General features: G+C 31.6%; 3 protein-coding genes across 3 annotated transcripts; 2 read left to right on the top strand and 1 right to left on the bottom strand.

Moving 5' to 3' along the window:
- Positions 1-868: 868 nt before the first annotated feature.
- Positions 869-4,644, top strand: LOC101204525 (UNC93-like protein 3). Its single transcript, XM_031882341.1, has 11 exons — positions 869-1,019; positions 1,132-1,390; positions 1,591-1,754; positions 2,243-2,306; positions 2,406-2,519; positions 2,639-2,683; positions 2,896-3,143; positions 3,237-3,327; positions 3,701-3,813; positions 3,926-4,040; positions 4,269-4,644. Exons 2-11 carry the CDS (start codon positions 1,232-1,234, stop codon positions 4,446-4,448), a joined length of 1,293 nt encoding a protein of 430 aa, XP_031738201.1. The 5' UTR covers positions 869-1,019; positions 1,132-1,231; the 3' UTR covers positions 4,449-4,644.
- Positions 4,645-4,817: 173 nt separating this feature from the next.
- On the bottom strand, positions 4,818-8,175 carry LOC101205956 (short-chain dehydrogenase TIC 32 B, chloroplastic). Its single transcript, XM_011653601.2, has 8 exons — positions 7,883-8,175; positions 6,835-7,066; positions 6,455-6,534; positions 5,990-6,143; positions 5,836-5,914; positions 5,617-5,701; positions 5,479-5,525; positions 4,818-5,390 (listed from the first exon to the last, which is right to left on the bottom strand). Exons 1-8 carry the CDS (start codon positions 7,998-8,000, stop codon positions 5,217-5,219), a joined length of 969 nt encoding a protein of 322 aa, XP_011651903.1. The 5' UTR covers positions 8,001-8,175; the 3' UTR covers positions 4,818-5,216.
- A 7,391-nt stretch (positions 8,176-15,566) lies between these two features.
- Positions 15,567-18,846, top strand: LOC101203303 (ADP-ribosylation factor GTPase-activating protein AGD7). Its single transcript, XM_004137717.3, has 5 exons — positions 15,567-15,774; positions 15,862-16,923; positions 17,024-17,113; positions 17,539-18,082; positions 18,359-18,846. The coding sequence occupies exons 2-4, from the start codon at positions 16,150-16,152 to the stop codon at positions 18,079-18,081; spliced, it is 1,407 nt and encodes a 468-aa protein (XP_004137765.2). The 5' UTR covers positions 15,567-15,774; positions 15,862-16,149; the 3' UTR covers position 18,082; positions 18,359-18,846.
- The last annotated feature ends 1,495 nt before the right edge of the window (positions 18,847-20,341 follow it).

Below are 20,341 nucleotides of genomic sequence, written 5' to 3'. Positions count from 1 at the left end.
GTAATATTAGTAGATATAACAAAATGCAAACAAATGGTAAATATAACCAAATTCATATTTGGTTCTCAACATCTCTTAAGAGCTCGACTTGTGGATTGTTGGTTTGTTTCAAACATTCTAGCTCGAATCTACTAAGGATCATATATACACTTGATTTCTAAAGAAATACCATTCTCATATCATGAAAAGTTGGAAATAGAAACCGTATATATTTAGGTAATAGATTGCAGATCATAATTAGCAAAACATTATGAATGGAATACTCACGCAAACACCATCTGTCCACTATTTTAGCTTTAACAGATCGAACACTCAAATTTTTGTACCATGGTGAGAAAATTTTGTAGCATTTAGTAGTTTGGATACTTTTTCTGACCTCAATTTATTGACTAGTATGAAAGAACCATATAATAAAAGATTGGATAAATATTAAAATATACCCCTACACTTAAACTTTGCAAACTTCTAATTTCAGAACTAAATTCTCATACAACCAATAAATTTGGACACTGATTAATTTTCAAACAAATGAATGAATTCTAACAAAAAGTTTATCTAAAAACTTAGATTGATTTATTCATGAAAAATTATAGATTTAATAGAAATAATCCTATTTTTGGCATAATGTTTTTTCAAATGAAACCTATTTTAATAGGAGGTATAAACTAATATATAACATAAGTGAAATGTGATAGAGGTATTAATTAATATATTTACCTGTAAGTTTAACATTTAAATTCACGTACACCCAAAGTTTAGAAAAAAAAAAGAAACATTTTTTCACTAATAAAATAACGCAATTAATGTAGAAGCTATTTTTGGAAGCTGAGAGTATAGTGATAGAACTTAAAAAGTGTTATAATTTGAGAAGATTCCGAATCGCACAGAGTTCGAAGCAGATACCGTTGGTTAAGTTAAGAACTTGGATAAGGACACCAACGCCACACCTTGGGGCGACGAGCGATTGCGAAAATGTGGAAAATGTTTCCTTAGATGGGGCGTACATAAATTCGTAATTGGTCAGCTCTTATTCCTTTTTCGCATCAAACAAATACAAAATTTCGAGCTCGATCCACCTTTAAGTTAATCGAATTATTAACCCTTTTGAGTTTTGACTGTCTTCACTTTCAGCCGACGATTCTTCACCTCTGACTTCACTCCATTTGGGTTTTTCTCTTTCCGCCTTTTTAAGCGTTTCTACGACTAAATCGGCTTGAAAAGCCGACACGCCATGGATTCTGTTGACGAAGAGGCGCGGTTGTTAGTTAATAACGCCCCAATTTCAGCTCCGGTGAATTATACGAGAGATGTTCATGTTTTGAGCTTTGCTTTTTGGTTAATTTTCCTTGCTTATGGAGCTGCCCAGAACTTGGAGAGTACTGTTAATACTGTAAGTTTTTGGTTCTTTTCACTATTCTCTAGGTGTTTCTGGATGATGTTGAAGAAATGGAGGAGGAACCTTAATTTGTGCCTCTTAGAGGAAAATTTGGATTCTGTATTTGATGGGTTTTTTTTTTTTTTTTTTTTTTTTGTGGTTAATTGATATTATCGTCTTTAGGTTTGACTTTGGGCTGTGGAATTTTGATTCAGGAGGAGGATTTGGGGACTACTTCGCTGGGGATATTGTATTTATCTTTTACGTTTTTCTCTCTGGTGGCTGCTTTGGTGGTTCGAGCATTGGGGACTAAGAACGCTTTGATTCTTGGGACTACTGGTTATTGGTTGTTCATAGCTGCAAATTTGAAGCCGACTTGGTATTTTTTTTTACTGATTTTGATGGTCTGCTTTGAAAATACAATGAAGGGAGTTTGACAAGACAAAGTGTAATCGAGCTGATTCTGGCAATGCGAATTACTCAAAGCGTTTTGCAGACACGAATTAATAAAAGTTAGACTGTATGCCAGTTCTTCAGCAATCACTGGCTGTGTTTAATAGTGTTCGAAAGAGTACTGTTACTGATAGATTATGTAAATTTAAACTTAAGCTTTTGGATCAATCAATAATTTAACATGATATCTGACAGTTATTTCCTCTCCAATTAATATAGACTTTCATGCATCAATTTAAACTTTTGATCAATGGGTGATTTAACAAGTATTTTTAAAAATTCTTCAGATTGAATGTTTATGTCATTTTTAATTAGGTCAGTAGTGTTATACTGTCTTGAACTTTACAATACACTGCAACTCAATGTTTAGGTGATTGCAAAAGTGGAGATGATTTTCTGATCACTTCTTTTCAGGTTTACAATGGTTCCGTCTTCTGTCTACCTTGGTTTTGCTGCTTCTATAATTTGGGTTGCGCAGGTGAAATGTAGTAAATATTTTTGGAGTATATGGTAATGGATAATCACTATAACTGTAGAGTGAAAACATCTTGGTGTTTGCCATGTAATGAATGCTCAGGGTACATATCTCACTTCAACTGCACGTAATCATGCAAGAAAGAATGGCTTACATGAAGGAACTGTCATCGGCAACTTCAATGGAGAATTTTGGGCAGTATTTGCAAGTCACCAGGTGAATTCATGGATTTCAAGTTTACAAACTTTGGTTCATCTAGAAATGTTATCTGGAAAACAAATACTTAAACTTAACAGTAAGGTTCATACCTTTCTTATGTGATTTAAATATTGCAGGTCATTGGAAATATTATCTCCCTCGTTGTGCTGAAAGATGAAGCGGTATGTAGTCTCCACTTAATTACTCTCTTAAAGAGTTTCATTTTAAAGTTTGGATGTTCAGTCACATTGGAAACAACCGTAACGTTGTTGAAGCAGGCAATTTCCGAGTCATGCAATTCTGTTTCAGCTTTGACCACATTTCTTCTTTCAATAGTCTACACTAATAACATCTCTAGATTGAATCCTGTTTCTTTGCCTCATAACTGCTGCAGGGTGGAAGTACCAATGGCACAACTGTATTGTTCATTATCTTCCTTTGCGTTGTGACGTTAGGTATCTTACTCATGGGGTTCTTAAGAAAGGAAGACAGTAAAGAAGAAGAACCATCACTGTCCTCGTCCAGCCTACGTTCTTCTATATTTTCTCTATCAAAATCAGTAGTTGCTCCACTGGCTGACATAAGAATGATTTTGACCATTCCTCTAATTTCATATTCAGGACTACAAGCGGCATTTGTATGGTAATTACTGGAATAAAGTAGAAGTATTGCATGCTCTTTTGTTGCAGTAGCCTATGTTTTTCCTTACTGAGCATTATAGAGTTTCAAACATAGGGCCAAGTTCACAAAAGAAGTTGTCACACCATCACTTGGTGTGTCAGGGGTCGGTGGTGCAATGGCAGTTTATGGGGCTGCTGATGCAGTTGTAAGTATGCCTACTTATTTCCTATTGTTTCCCTCGGTTTTCCATTCAACTAGCCAATAAGAACTCTAAACCAAACCAAACCCTATTGAATTAAGATGAACCACAAAATTTTAAGTGTTTTGAGGCATTGGACTCTCCCTTCACAAACCAAAATATATCTCGAGAGTCCTAATTCACGAACTAATATAATGCTCAACTTTCCCAACAAATTGTAAATATAGTGTTCATTGTTATGCCATGCCTATTAGAAATATTCATTATGCTCGCACTTGCAGAGGTAGATTAAAATGGTATTTGTCTTTAATCGGAGCTAGTGATAATAGAAAAAAGTGAGATTTGAGTGTTAATTATTTTCCTTTTTTGGTCTTTCTATTGCTCATTGATTGCTGGCCGTCTTACATCTGGTCTTCCATCAATCACTTTCTTAGTATCTGGTGGGGCCGTCATTCAAGCTGTTGTTTTTATTTGGCTTCTACTAGGGCAGAGGTTAGTAACATTGGAAAACCTTTTACATTTGGCATTATTTTGTAATGAATACCACGAGGGGCAAGTATACTAATTAAACCTTGCAATGCCCTGTTACAACTCTTCAAACCAGTGAAACACTTGGCACCGTATACGTGCTTCTTATATCAGCCTTTCTGGGAATTGGTGATGGATTTTTGTATCCACAGCTGAATGCTCTTCTCGGAATACTTTTCAAACACGACATGGTAGTCGCTCATCCTTCACTGCTTTCTCAAGATAGGAATTGGTGAATTGGTGAATTGATCATTGATCTTTCTATTCTCTATCCATACTTGGCGACCTCATTATTTAACAATTTCATATAATCTCATTACATCCATTGCCGTTGTTATTCTCATATTATAATCTCCGGTTCTTCGAAAAGGCAGTCACTAATGGGTTTCTTCAAATTGGTGCTATCTTTTGGTTTATAGGAAGGAGCGTTTGCCCAGCTAAAGGTCTGGCACAGTGCGACTATTGCGATCGTCTTCTTTTTCAGCCCATACATTTCATTGCACACAATGCTGGTGATTATACTCTCTGTTCTCTGTCTCTCATATGTTGCTTTTCTGACTTTAACCGTTGGGGTAGAGAAATCATTCTCAAGATTATAATGTGTAGACGCTGGATATATCATATATGTGTGCATGTCTATATTCATGTTATTATTGCTGCGAAAGAAATCTGCCCTTTCCCCAATTGTTTTCTTTCTGAACTGTTCATTTCCTTTGCCAGTCAATCTTTGTGTAAAATGTATCTATTCAATACAAATTGGGAAATTGAATGCCACTTTTAGTTTTTATTCATTCATTCATCGTGAATCATATTTCAATCTTACCATTTTTTCAATTGAGATAGCGATAAATATAACAATCAAGCCTACAATATTAGCCGATATAACAAAATACCAAAAAACTCTAAATATAACAAAATTATTTCCTCTCTGTTATCATTGAGTTCTATTTTTTTAAAACATTTAAGTATTTGACACCTCATTTCAAACCTTCTATTTCAAATCTACTAAAAATCAAATACACACTCTATTTCTAAAGAAATACCATTCACAAACCGTGAAAGGTTGGAAATAGAAATCATATATACTTGGGTAATAGATCGAATATCATAATTAGCAAAACAATACGAATGGAATTCTCACACAAACACTATTACACAAACACTAGGAGCTTCCAAACCTCCATAACACCACTTCCATCCTTTTCATTTTTGGAAAAAAGAATACTATTTATAATATTTCCCCTCCTAAAGAACCACATTATTGAATTTCTCTTAATTCTTTATAAACTTAATTAAGCAAGCATGTGACTTGAGGCTTCAGTAGTAGTAGTAGTAGTAGTAGTGTAGGTCTAAATGCCACTTCTGTTTCATACTTTAGACTTTGAACTTATCAAGTCCTTGCTGAAGTCCCAAAGTTTCCTTGCAAGTTTTTCATCTCTAGCATATGAGCTCGGTCGCTTCTCATTGTTGTCCAAAAAATACCTCCCACTCACTCCCTTCAAATTCGGGTGAAGCGCCACATAGCACGTCGTGGATGCCCCCTAAAAACAAAAACAACACACATATATCATCTAAGAAACACAAATGCTCATTTATCAAATATTCTCCAAGTTACAATGTTGAATTTACCTGAGGGACATTCTTCCAGATAAAGAAGGTGAAAGCCTGCAAGAGCCCTAGAAGAAGAGAGACAAAGAAAAATGAAGGTGGGTAAGTGACGACATGAGGTTTTAGTGGAAACAAAAAAAAAGAGTCGACATGTCGTACTCATAAGAAACAAAGAATGCCTCATAAGAGGCGTCATTATTAACCCTGGATGCACTGCGTTTGCCGTTATGTTCACACCTTCTTCCTACAACCATCCAAAAACACAAAACAAAACAAATTGTTTTTGGTATTTAGTTTCTTAATGGTGGGTTATTTATTTATTAACCACAGATAATAATAATAATAATAAGAAGAAGAAGAAGAAATTAGGAGAATCACTTGGAATCGACGATTGAGCTCTTTGACATGTAAAATGTTGGCTAATTTTGATTGCCCATATGCTCTTTTATCAGAATACCTACAAATTAATAACTTCAATTTGTTTTTCTTTTTTTAAATTACACAAAATAAATTTAAAAATAAAAAAGAATACCCATTCTTCTCATTGATTTTATTGAAGCGAATTCCACCACCATAAGTATGGGCATGAGCTATAGATGACAAATTGACAATTCTACCCTCAATTCCTGTGCTTTTTGCAGTGTTCTTCATTTTCTCAATTAGAAGATTTGTTAACAGAAAATGACCTAGACAAATAAAATGTAACTACGAATAATTATATATATCTATATAACATATACAAATATATGTGAAAAATAAATAAAATTTTATTCTCTAACTTTTGAGTTTAAAATGTTACAATTTTGTTTTTGGAAATTTGAGTTTTATTTACACTTAAACTCTAAACCCATTAAACACAGTGTGAGTAATAGTATTTGATAGCAAATAATTTAAATTAAAAGGGTAAATCTTGAAGTTTATTAACTAAATTAAAACAAAACTCCAATCTGGTAAGAATAAAATAGGAATTTGGATGAGTTATGTATGTATAAATTACCAAGATGGTTGGTAGCAAACTGCATCTCTATTCCATCTTCAGAAAGTTGGAAAGGGCAAAACATAACACCAGCATTGTTTCTGAAATTCCATCCAAAAAATAATATGGATCTCATAAATATTATAGTATATAAAACCCTGAATTAATTATATCAATCAACAACAAAAACTAATTTTCTTTTCTTTAAATGATTTCAAATTATCCTTCTAAGTAATTGGAGTATTTTTGAGAAACACAATAACCTTAATCGATGGATATGTCTATAAAATATAGAAAAATATATTATAGTCTATCTATGATCGTGTATATTATATAATTTTAATTAGTTAAAATAAAATGGTAACGAGAAAATAAAAGGGATGAAAGAGAAAGGAATTTACATTAAAATGTTGAGAGGGAGATTAAGATGAAGGAAATTATGAGCAAATTCTGTAGTGGACTTGATGGATGAAAGATCGAGTTTAAGAACTTCCAATTTAGCATTTGGATTTTCTTCAAGTAATTGTTGTTTTGCTTTATTTGCTGCCTCCAAATTTCTTGCACCTATGATCACGTGCACTTTTCGCATCGCTAATACTCTTACTGTTTCTAACCCAATTCCGCTTGCTCCTCCTACAAATCATATATCAATGGAATCATCAATGTCGTTGTTCCGATCCATAAAATGCTTGACATATTATTGATTCCACGCTGTACATTTTATTTTGGATGAAATGAAAGTTAGGAGTTAAAGAAATCGAAAAAATGCAACAAATTTAGGTCATGTATGTATGTGATAAATATGTTTGAGTTTGAATATTTCTCCATTTGGCTCTACCTGCTTCTAACTTTAATGCTTTCAAACCAAATGAACCCTTGCCCCATCTCGTGATACACTACACCAATTCAATAACTCTTTCCATAATTGGAAACTACAATGATATATATGTATATATATAATTTTATAATTTTGATCAAAAGTTAAAAAGAATAATAGCTTAAAAGGACTTTGAAAATGCAAATGATTCTGATTTTCATGTTAATACACAGCACCCCTTCAGAGTAAAATTGATAGTCATAGTCACATCCCACGTGAGGACAAAATATTTAAAATAAAATTTGGAAAAAGTAAAATATTGAAGGATTTGAAATTGCCATAGATCTATCAGAGTTGTACAAAGGAAAATTAAAAGTTAAGAAACTAAATTAATTCCCACAAAAATTAAAATTTCAAGAACTAAACTTGTAATTCAACATGTAAAATAAAAGACTCCATAATAGATATAGGATGAAAGATTATATATATATATATATATATATATATATATATATATATATATAAAGAAAAGTAAAGTCCTTTTTGTTTTAAAATAAGTTCTAAACAAAACAAAACAAAAGAATATACCCATCCCCCACAAAATAAAATTCTAAAAGGGAGAGAGATGTGACCGGTGACAATGGCAGTAAGGCAGCCGGCATCGATCCCTTGGGTGACGTCCTCCGCGGTGGAGGCTGAGCCGAAGCCGCTGGGTCCGGGCCATCCAGTTATTAGGGAAATGATGGACATTATATATTGATGTCGTCTTTTCCTCCCAAAATCTCACAAAGAATAACGAACAAGGGTGGAATGATGATAAAAAGAATTGAATATATATTTTTTGGATGAACACAACACAACAGGACGATGGAAACGGGAGAGGCAAAGAAGAAAGTAAAGAAGAGGGAAATTTATAGAGGGGGAAGAGGGGGAAGGGGATGTGTATGCAAATTAAAAAAAAAGTGTGGAGAAGGGAATTAATGTGATGGGGATTTGGCAGGTTTTTGATAGTAAATAGCTCGCTGTTTGGTTTATCTTTTTTTTCCTTTCACCTTTTGCCTCCTTCTTTACATTTTTTATTTATTATCTATCCACTTTTCCCCCCCTATGTAACCTTTAGATGAGGGAATTTTAAATCCATCCACATTAAAAAGATGGAAATTAAAGATTTCAATATCTTTTCCGACCTATATCACTATATATATATATATATGTATGTATATATAAGTCTATTGTGTTTGACATAGAATCTATGTTTATTTAACACGGTATTCAAATCCACAATACGTTTTAACAGGTATTTGATCGGAAAAAAATGATAACTAGTGAATATAAAAAAGACAACAAGGTCATGTTATAGATAAGTTGGAAAGATGATGGAACCTTACAAGCTTTATAAAGTGCTTTGTTTATCTAATAACATTAGGATTAAAAGTTACGGTTGTAGTTTATCTTTACCACGTGTTTAAAATTTGTTTGTAAGTCTTTTAACTTAAATATATTTATATATAGATATAGATCGATGTAGTTATAGTGGTGAATCCAAAATTTTTGTTGACAAATACTTATAATTAAGAAGAAAAAAAAAACTATATGAATAATGAAGTAAGGCTTGAAGTAGGTCTAAAGAGGGTTCAAAGACACAATTGTATCATCGAGCACATAGTATATATATTATTACATACATATTATATAAAAAGTATAAGATGGAAGGAGACTAAAACTCGAACCTTGTGTGAATAAATTTATATATAAAGTGTGATGAAGCATTATTGGGTGCCCTACGTATATTGGCTAACAAGGGGTATAACCCCACGCCAACTTCAATAATGTGAGTTTGTTTCACATACTCTCGTTTTGGTTTATGAAACAATTAAATTAGTAGCAAAAGGAGGGGTTACCCCTCTCCCAATAGTGCTAGGGGTACCATATGCCCTCATCTCTTTTCTCACTTTTCATTTTCATATATTATAAACGATTCTCTTTTATTTTCTTAAATCAACCTAAAACCAATCTCATTTTATTTCAAAATTTTAAATATCAACCCTACTTTACAAAATTTGGATGAAACCATTAATAAAATATGTCAATGTTCGTTTATATTTATACTATGTTTATCGAACATATTATTCTTAAATAGTTTTTCCATGTTTTATATAAGTCGTCTTTTTAAAATATCTCGTTTAATTTAGTTGGTATGTAATTTTTAAATTTAGGGTTATGTTTTTGTACAAAATTGAAAATTTTGAGCAATTCCTTAGTTATAAAATTCAAGTATTAACTTCTTTTTCTTCTTTTTTTTCAATTTATAAAGAAATCCAATTAGTTTTCTTTTGAAATTCATTAATAATTGTTAGAGATCACTATGCTTTCCCAATTTACATATAGTTTAATGAATGAAGTCCTTATTACACTTATATCCTAAGAATTAAATATGTTCAATTTTTAATTTACTCCATAGTTTGAATTTGTAAAATACATTACTCTCTCTTATGTTTCCTTTTTAAATTATTCTATTTTCTAAAATTCATTAAACTTTTTTTTTTAAAATTTAATTATTTTAATTTTCTTTTCTATAAAATAATTTATTTTGATGAAGTTAGTAGTTAAAATAATGCCTCAATTATACGTGACATTAATTCATGCAATAAATTTTAGGCCATTCACACCCTACTTCACATGTAAACCAATCAAATAAATAAATAAAAGAAGTAAATTAGTTAACCAATAAATACTTGTCAATATCGAGTATAGCTCACATATGATAAATGTTACAAAATTAATCAATAATTTTGAAAGAATATGCTATTTTTTTTTGGTGGGAAGGTTGGAATACTTTTGAATGTGTGTTTAAAGAAGTGATTATAATGGGTTGATTAATAAATAAATATAAAAGAGAGTTAGGGCAAAGATATGAGTTCTTGGAATCTTGAGATAATAATAATAATAAGTACAAAAAACGGTTGCAATTTTAACAAATTTCACAATGAATTTAAAGCCAAAACATAGGCTTTTTGTTGATCAGACTGTCCCATTTAATAGTTAGCATTTATAGTTTCAACCCCCTCTATTATATACAATCGAAGTACTTCTTTAATAAACAGAAATGTAAAATCACTTTATTTCTTATGTTTATATACATAACTGTTGATTAAAGATAAATATCTTATTTAAATAACATGTTAAGTTGTGTTTTTAAATTACCATTTTAACTAAGATTGATACATGTAGCTAATTATGGTGTTTTCATGTATTACAAAAATCATTGATACGGTGTATCTTATGAAAATCTCCTTCATGGATGAAGTGTCTATTACACGTGGAATCATATAAGGTGCAATTAGAATTGAAAGACAAAAAAGAGACATAAAATAAAATTAAGTTCAAGTGACTATGTAAATTAAACTTATACATCTTTCAAACCCTAATTTTAGTCCTTAGATATTAATTCATTGATCAACCCAAACTTTTAACTTTTCTTTTTCAAAAAAATCCCAACTTAGAAATAGTCAACTAGTGTCAAAATTTAGAAATTAATTTTATCAACTTGACAAATTGTTGAAAACCATGATTATTATTATCCAATTTCATCAACTGTCTCTTCTACTTGAACAAAATCAACTAAGAATTTGTTTGTTATGCAATAATGACAAGAGAGGGATGGAAACCTTAGAAGCCCATACTACTACTACTCAATTTTGGATATGAACCTTCTTTTTTTCAAATTTTCATAAGTTTTTAGATATTATTTTTTACTAAAAAAACATTTATGATTGGCTATCAACTTTCTAAACATAATTTAAAAAACCAAGTTAAAGTTTCAACAAGAAAAATTCTTTTAAAGAATTTGAAAAATAAAACGAAAACTAACCAATTTTAATTATATTTTGAGATTTGCTCGACGACTTATTATTTATGAATAAATATTCACTGCATGAATATGTTTTTCACAACAAATTGAATTAACTAACCATAACAATTAAATTTAAGATGGATTGAAAGTACTATATTACATTTGTAACATATGTGAATCTTAGTAATAATTTATAAAGTAATTTGGTAAGAATGGTATACATTAAATTGTTGAATTAGAAACTGGGGACATTTTGGTGGTAGACCAAATTTATTGATACTTTAAGTTGAATTCATTCAATATTTTATCAAAATCATATCTTGATGCATGCAACTTTTAATACAAGTTTGATAAAACTTTAATGCCAATATAATGTCATTTCCAACCAAACATGTACAGAAAATTATAATTACTGCTTTTTATAGGTGAGAATGTGAATGCAAAAATTACCATCTATTTATTAATTTAATTTTCTAAAAACCAAATTGTTCTTATAAAATTTATTAAACCTATTCTTAAAAAGTGATTAAATCTATTCATTATAATTATTAATTTTAATAATTAGTCATTCTTTCTTTCTTTTTTTTTTTTGAAAAATACCACAATTATTAGTTTCGAAATTAATTAATGCATGTCAACTATTTAAGTTATACTTGATTAACGATAACTAATTATGGAATCTTATACCCCAATTTAACGTTGTTTTATAAATTTTAGAAGTAATACATACTTAAACAAATCTTCCATCTACCTTCGGCAGTAGTTAAATTAAAAAAGTTATTTAATTCATGAAGTAAGTAATATATATATATAACATTTAAAAATGTCTAATATATATAATTTAAACTTTCAATAATTAAATAGAGACAAACTTGAAAGTTTAGAGATTAAAATTTGTAATTTAACCTATATTATATTGAAATTAACTATAATTAACACAATTAAATATCCACGCTTATCGCCGACTTTGTAATCATTTTGGCATGAGTGGTCTGTTTCGATACAACTTTAGTTTCACGCAATGGCGTTGTCCATCGAATCATTCTTTAACTTTTAACAAAAACAAATATATACATTCACAGGTCAATTTCAAGAAAACAAACTCTACTTTGTTGTCTCGTCAAAATATATATATGGGTAGAGAGATGTTCATCCTCCATAGTAAACTTTGAATTTTCTTTATGATAGAGTTGGGGAGGGAGGGAAGCTTTCAATCATAAATGTGAGTATTTAGTTGAGATATGAACCACTCAATACTTTGGGTAATGGGTTGTAGTGTGTATGTATATAAAACAAAGTCATTTGTGGTCCTACATTAATGCATTAATTTTAAAATTTTCTTTTGGGGGAGTGTTCTATATCTTTTTATTATTCACTGTTTAAAGCTTGGGAAATGGTAAGGTTGGACACCAAAATATGTTATCAATCATTTAATGTGATTTGTTGCGATGAAAGTTAAGTCATGCATTGTCCCTATTGTTATGTGAATACACAACATTGCAGTAATTATGGCCATCTCCTAGAGCTATGCTATGTTATCCATTACCTCACTTTCACTTGATTTAATTAGAACCCAAAGTTTTCATTACTTGTGATTTGATTTGACACTTTGGTTTTTTTTCCCTATTTATTATCATATACTAATTACTTACGTTTTTGTATGAAATAGGAAATGATACACTTACAGCTTACTTAAAAATGATCGTTATACACCAAATTTTTCTCCTTTACTATTCAATATTTATTTATTTTTGTACGAGACATATTTTACTATTTATAACAAGTTTTCAAGATCACTATGCCATATCATTAATTACTTTAGACTTGACATTTTGGTAAACAAAAACTAATGTGAGTTTTTTTAAATATATTATCACAGCAGTAGAAAAGAACATGTTATTGAGAAAAATTATTGAATTGAATTCAATGTATATAGAGAATTGGGTGTTGGTTTTCTGATAAGGACATAAGTGAGAGGGATTAGTATATACTTTTGGATATAGTTTAGGAAGAAATGAAGAATGAGATAGTGAGGGTTGATTTGAGTATTAATATGAATATTTTTGGGGAAGCTAAGTATGGGCGAGGGCTGCATCAAGTCAACAGAACATGGGCATTGCCATTAGAGGATGAGAAGATGAGAAGATGAGAAGATGAGAGCAAGTTGTTTTGGAAAATTGAAACGGGGACGTGCACTGCACGTGACCGGCGGTGCTTTCTTAAGCCGTCCCATTACTTAATGCTAACAATTAATCACACAACATGGGATTTCAACCAACTTCTCCCATTCTCAATTTCCTTCTCTCTTCTTCACATGCTTCTTCTTTCTTTTCACCTTTCACCCATAACACATTTTCCTATCAATCTAATCTCGAGTCGAGTCTACTACATTATGATCTTTGAGTAATTAAGTTTCAGTCTCTCGTTTTGAGATTATATTATATTACTCTCTCATTTGGAGTGGTGGAATGAACCTTGTTATAGATGTTTTATTTTCGTATCTAATTATGTACTCTAGTTTAGTTAAGATTTTAAATGCTACAAACTTTAAAGTTTATGGGTTTGTAAGTTGATAATTTCTCGGGGAATAGTTATGGTATGATAATTTTAAGAGTTATTAAAATTAATTTAATAAATAGATGATTATTGCAAATGATTGAAAGTACGTATGAATTAGTGGAAACTTGAGGTAAAACTTAAAGATTATAGACATAATAGAAACTAAGCCCAAAATTTAAGTATAGAAAATTTAATATTTTGAGAACGATCACACTATGGGTAGGTGAATCAAACCTGATGATATAAACTTTATGAAATAATAATAGAAAAACAAAAGTTTGGATTGTTTATTTCAAATGAAATTGAACTACTTTACTAGCAATAATAATAAATGAGAACAAAGGTTTGGATTTCCATCAAACCACATACCTTTTTTGCCAAGAAAATTGCTTTAACATTGTTTTTTAGTTTTAAGATTTATTATCATTGTAGTCACTTATCTAATGATTATTGACGATACAACTTCACATAGTTTGTATAGAAGGTTTGTTTACGACCTTAACAACATATTGTTTTTGTTCAATAAAGATGAATTCATTAAACATGAAATTGAATTTTTTTTTCAAAGATGTATAAATTGAGAGAGATGCTATTAACGTAGTATGACTAGTGTTTGTTGAAAGAAAAAAACTTAACATAACATTAATCTAATTGAGATCAGTTTAGAGAGTAAGCAGATGTTATAATTTGACCTAATTAAAAAAATTCAGCAAAGGAAACATTCTAAAATAATATATTATTTCTGGATGAAATTTAGTTTCCATTTACTATATATATTAATAAATGTATGAAAAAACTTTATAGTGAAATCACCTGTGGGCTTGGTGGTGAAAGTAATTGAAAAACATCCAATAATTTAAAGTACTAAACATTAGAAGAAGAAGAAAAGTGAGTAAAGACTGCATAAAGCCTTACGTACAGTTGGTTTTCTGTTTCAAAATAATTAAAAACTTACTGTGGAGGGAAGACATGATAACTGAGGCTAATTATTTCAAATATTTGAATCTACTCAAGTCGTAACAAATAGTATGAAAAATTATTGTAAATGATTAAACGGTTGAAACTATTTATAAAATGCAGAAAAATTTAAACTTTCATTTATTTTGCTATATTTGAAAATGTTATGAATAATAGTAAATAATTTTTTTATTACAAAGATGGGCTTTTATTATAATAAATAAAATTTATAATTATTCAATTCTTTCATTTGATAATATATTGAAAAAATGTACATATACAACATCTACAAATTGTCGTGCACTTATATTCTCAACTTTGTTTCTACAAAAAATCAAATATATATATTGATTGAGAGAGATCCACCCTATTTTTGGATGATGAAATGTATGAGGCCCACATATTAAATTAATGGGTCATACATTGGGCCAAATATGGAAGAAAGCCCAAGAGTAAACCTATTATATAAAGCCCTTCAGCCCAGTTAGCTATTGGATTGGGCTCAGGCTCATTGTTATACCTGACTTTCGTTATACACAAAGGCCACACACATAGGGAAAATGATCCAATGGGACAACACCGTGGAAGAATTTAAAGGAAAGAATAGTCTCATAGAATCAATCGGATTTAGTATAGGTTCGCGGGTTTGATCCCTCCCTCAATTTTGTGCTATTTATATAATATTTGTATAAAAAATTTGAAAAAAATATAATATCACATGTTAGCCCAATGATAAAACTGTATTTTAGTTCTCAATAGACACAGTTTCATAAGCTAGCTCAATGGTTAAAGTGTTTTTAGTTTTCTCTAGACCCAGTTCTCTAAATGCTAAATTCATCATTTTAGAAAGAAAACATATTTCTTGTATATTTTGTATTTATATATTTGTTGTCTCCTTATCAGTTAGATAGGTATAAAATTTGAAAGAGAAGACGAACATAAGTTTAGGATTTATTTTGAATCAATTTCAATTAAAGGAAGAAAGGAAATTATGATAAAAGAGAGGAAAAAAAGTGGAATTGATAGGAAAATACATTAAGAGTGGGAAAGGAAACAAGAAGTCCAAAAGTAAAATAGGAATGAGGAATTGGAAAGAGAGATTCAAAAATTAGGAAAATTTTTGAAAATGGTTATTTATAATAAAGTGACAAATAGGTATGTATGTATATATATATTTATAATATTTGGGTATATGAAAGGTTGAATTCCGTTCACTTAATTTTCTTTCGTTTATAAAAACAGAATGCTAAAAAGGAGGAGCTTTTGACGATTTGTGGAGGGTGTCGGTGTCGCGGCGAAAGAGGAAGAGGTTGAAGCAACCAAAGAAGAAACTGATTTGAAATTTAAGGTTGCGCCCTAATCGGCGGCCCTTTTCCCTTCATAATCAATCCCACCTCTTTCTTTCTGTTTTAACATTATTATTATTATTCAACAAGTTTTGATTTCGATTTTTACATTTTTTCTGAGTTTGGATTTTCTTCCGATTTTACCTTTTTAAATTTGTTCAATACCCAATTGGATCTGATCTTAATGGCGGCGTCACGGCGGCTACGGGACCTTCAATCACGGCCGGGGAATAAGATCTGTGTTGATTGTTCCCAAAAGAATCCCCAATGGGCTTCTGTTTCTTATGGGGTTTTCATGTGTTTGGAATGTTCCGGGAAGCATCGTGGACTTGGTGTTCATATCTCTTTTGTTAGATCTGTTACTATGGATTCTTGGTCTGAGATCCAGATCAAGAAGATGGAGGCTGGAGGTAATGAGCAGCTTAATGCTTTCCTTTCCCAGTATGGAATACCTAAGGAGACTGATATTGTAACCAAATACAATACCAGTGCGGCTGGGGTTTATAGGGATCGGATTCAAGCTCTTGCTGAGGGTCGATCTTGGAAGGATCCACCTGCGGTGAAGGAGAATATTGGAGTAGGAAAATCCAGGCCTCCATTAGCGCAAAGTGCTGGTGGAGGAGGGAGTAAGGTGAATAATGGAGGTTGGGATAACGAAGATAATTTTAGATCTTCTAGTGATATGAGGCGTAACCAATCAACAGGCGATGTTCGAGGTATGGGCGGCGGAGGGATGCCGTCTAGGTCTAGATCGACTGAGGATATTTATACACGGTCTCAATTGGAGGCTTCTGCTGCAAATAAAGATAATTTTTTTGCCCAGAAAATTGCTGAGAATGATTCAAGGCCTGAAGGAATTCCGCCATCACAAGGTGGAAAGTATGTTGGATTTGGGTCGAGTCCTGCACCTGCTCGAAGGAACGATCCACAAAATGATGTTTTCTCTGTTGTTTCTCAGGTATTATGTTGTTGTGTGATCAATATTTTCTGCTTGGTTTTGTGTTTATGTTGTGGATTTTCATTTAAGGTTGATCAATGAATGCATCGTTTCATTTCAGGGGTTTGGTAAGTTATCTCTGGTTGCTGCTTCTGCTGCTCAATCGGCTGCAAATGCTGTTCAAGCTGGCACAAAAGAGCTGACTACCAAGGTACTTTCTTTCAGATTGGTGTTAGCACTTTCATGTCGTGATTACTTCCATTGAAATAGATGATATTGCAAATTACAAGAGTTGTATCGTTGGTAGGGTACTTCATATTGAATATGTCATCTCCTGCTTTTGAAAAGATATTATCCATGTTTATATCTTACACTACAAAAAATGGAGATGACCGTTGTTATATGTGTGAAAATGACTTAGTTTTGGTATTTGCCTAGTTTGCCTTTTCTTTTCCTTGAAAATCCTTCAATTACATCTTCGTGACTACTAGTACTTTGCTTCTGTTTGGTATGCACATTTTTTCTTGTATCTTATAGGCAGCAATGATTTGTTACGGGATCCCTATGGGAGCTAAGTTCTGTTTGGTACTGAAGTTATTATTCTCCCAAATGTACATTTGTAAATTCTTTTTACAGGTGAAGGAGGGTGGCTATGATTACAAAGTAAATGAAACCGTCAATGTTGTCACAGCAAAAACAACAGAAATTGGGCAAAGGACATGGGGAATTATGAGAGGTGTAATGGCAATGGCTTCACAGAAGGTTGAAGAGTATGCCAAAGATGGCATGAACTGGAAGAATGATGGATGGCAACGGAACGAGAATGAGAAAAATGGATATTATCAAGAATTTGAGCATGATAACAAAGGATGGAATTCTTCTTCTGGAACAGGTCAGTCATCAGGAAGTGGACATCACAATAATTCTTACAACTCAAGTTCTTGGGATGATTGGGATACCAAAGACAACAGGAAAGAGGAAACAACAACCAAAGTGAGTGGAACCCATAATAATAACAATAACAACAACAACAATAATAATAGCAATGATGGCTGGGCTGGCTGGGATGACCAAAAAGATGATGGATATGATCACTATTATCAAGCATCCGATCGGAAAACCGTTGGTCAAAATGGAAAAGCAGGTGGTGGTACATGGTCAGAGGGAGGCTTTCTCTGAGGTTTGTAACAATGAACCTAATTCTCAATGGTTGTCTGGATCTTCTTGGATCCTCTCCATATCTCCATGGGAGTAATGATACTTACATGGTTTTATTGTCATAAAGACCTTATAAATATACCCTCTAGAGTCGAAACTCATTTCTTCTTTGGCCACATGACCTGTAATTTTTGTTTATTTTGCATACTTGGCTACGTATGAAAGAAACAATTGTATTCCTGAATCCATTATCCTTACATCTTTATCCCAAGTAATAAAAAGATGGTTGTATGATTAGGTAGCATCTGAAATACACACCACAAGGTAGTTCCTGGTTTCCTCAAATGATGAAAATTTGAATTACTTGGAGTAGCTCATACAGATGGCTGGTCAACACATTGGTAAAGCTAAAGATGATGATTACAGGAACATATAGAATAGAGCTGATAAGATTCTTATGGAAGTGGATATCAAATCCCACTCATGTTTGTTTCAGGTCAGTACATCTTCAGTTTTCACTTTTTCTTTTTTCTTTTTTTCATTTTTTTTGGGAGGGGGGTGGGGGATCATGTTGTGTTTGCAAGTGCTGTATCATCAAAAAAACGTCGTCCATAGAGGTAAACCCGAATTATAGACACTGTTTATTATGTGGTTGGGAACATAATTTGCGACTTCACAGTTGATTTTTTTTTCCTGTTTTGTAATGAATAGAAGTTAATGGCATTCATTCCTCGTGTATGTTTTTCTGGTTGCAATTGAGCAAGAATTTGATTTGATTTGATTTCTCATAGAATTTGTTCCGTTTCAATTGTTTAAGAACATTAGGATACTTGAATGTTTGTGGTAGCTCTTTGTCGAGTTTGGAATCTTAGTTTGTGCCTATCTTTATACACGAAACATGTCTTTGAACAATCAAATTTTGGGAGTGATTTCTTACCATTATTGAACTTGAAATCATCCTCATAAGGGGGACCTGCTCTTGTTATTTGATTGAAGAATCTTTTGTTTTGAGATGTGTAGAACGATTAGGTAATCTTGATTTTGATTTCATTCAGATTGTTCTGTTACAAATTACAATCTTTCAATGGAGACTCTCAGTTGGAGGCTTGATCTAAGTTGATACCCACTCGCTAAAACTTCGTAAAAATCTATGAGATAACTGGTTAGGATATCTCTGTTACCAACGTACAATTGTAGTTTCTTAACGAATTTTGCCTAAAAATAAATTAATATATGTGTTTAGTCCATCTCTATTTGATATCTAGAGATCTGAGTTAAAGCATAAGAAAGTGTCTAATACGTCTACGCCTTTACCAATACTTCCAAAAGTGATTTTTCAAAGTGCTCTCTACAGAACTACAGGAAACAAACAAAAATTTAATAGGGTCGTCCATATGCTGAAGAAGATAAGGTAGGGGATGATCTTTCTTGTTCCCTCTGTCACCACCAAGTTTTATTGTAATATATTGAAGAATAAAGATGGGAATATTTTTACATGTGTTAACATTATACTATTGTCTACCAATATGCTATTGCTACCGTTCATTTTAAACAACATATTAATTTACACGTAAAAGTAGATATCAAAGAAAGCTTTCTTCATTTTTTTTACCAAAGGAAAGTTGTTACTCCCATTTTTTTTTGTAAAAGGACACACCTTAGCTGTTAGATTTTACTTTTCGTATCGATAGTATAAATATACTCGTTTGTTTAGACTCACACCTTCTGTAAACGAACTTTCAAACCCTAATACTCACTTTCTCAGCCTCAGAAAAAAAATAATAAAATATTTGAAGTCCATATAAACAATGTTAAATTAGAACTTTTCAAATAATTAACTATTGGATATGGTTGTGTGAAGGGATGTGCTCATACAAACACATCTCAACTGTTAGATCACGATGATTACATCTAGTCTCAATCAGACTTATATGCAAACAAATGAACCACATTTCTCAATGAACATTTTGATTCGAACGATCATGTGATTCATGTATATGTCTCGTCAACATCGATTACATGTTTTAATAATTTGAAGATTGGCGTAAGTATAAATACAACACAACTCAATCATTCATTTATATGCAATTGCAAGTTATTTGTATTATTTCTCTCAATTAACGCATTGTGCAGACAACCATGTCCTCTGAGAGTTTTAAAGATAAAATAGATGTGTAAGTACTAAGTTATAAGGTAAATTGGAAGCTAAAATTACTCCCAACCACATTTAAATATGTTATAGTTATAGATTATTAGATTGTATATTATTAATAATGAAGTG

Source organism: Cucumis sativus, chromosome 3, assembly GCF_000004075.3.
Source record: "Cucumis sativus cultivar 9930 chromosome 3, Cucumber_9930_V3, whole genome shotgun sequence".
Lineage (NCBI taxonomy): Eukaryota > Viridiplantae > Streptophyta > Magnoliopsida > Cucurbitales > Cucurbitaceae > Cucumis > Cucumis sativus.
Note: the sequence above shows the minus strand (reverse complement) of the source record. Positions and strands in the feature narration are given on the sequence as shown.

Coding starts and splice junctions, on each gene's coding strand:
- LOC101204525 (XM_031882341.1), top strand. CDS start 1,232: ATGGATTCTGTTGACGAAGAGGCGCGGTTGTTAGTTAATAACGCCCCA. Junction 2,520..2,638: donor CAGTATTTGCAAGTCACCAG/GTGAATTCATGG, acceptor TAAATATTGCAG/GTCATTGGAAATATTATCTC. Junction 3,144..3,236: donor CTACAAGCGGCATTTGTATG/GTAATTACTGGA, acceptor TTTCAAACATAG/GGCCAAGTTCACAAAAGAAG.
- LOC101205956 (XM_011653601.2), bottom strand. CDS start 8,000: ATGTCCATCATTTCCCTAATAACTGGATGGCCCGGACCCAGCGGCTTC. Junction 5,526..5,616: donor GCATTCTTTGTTTCTTATGA/GTACGACATGTC, acceptor CTCTTCTTCTAG/GGCTCTTGCAGGCTTTCACC. Junction 5,391..5,478: donor TCTGGAAGAATGTCCCTCAG/GTAAATTCAACA, acceptor TTTTGTTTTTAG/GGGGCATCCACGACGTGCTA.
- LOC101203303 (XM_004137717.3), top strand. CDS start 16,150: ATGGCGGCGTCACGGCGGCTACGGGACCTTCAATCACGGCCGGGGAAT. Junction 16,924..17,023: donor TTTTCTCTGTTGTTTCTCAG/GTATTATGTTGT, acceptor GTTTCATTTCAG/GGGTTTGGTAAGTTATCTCT. Junction 17,114..17,538: donor CAAAAGAGCTGACTACCAAG/GTACTTTCTTTC, acceptor TTCTTTTTACAG/GTGAAGGAGGGTGGCTATGA.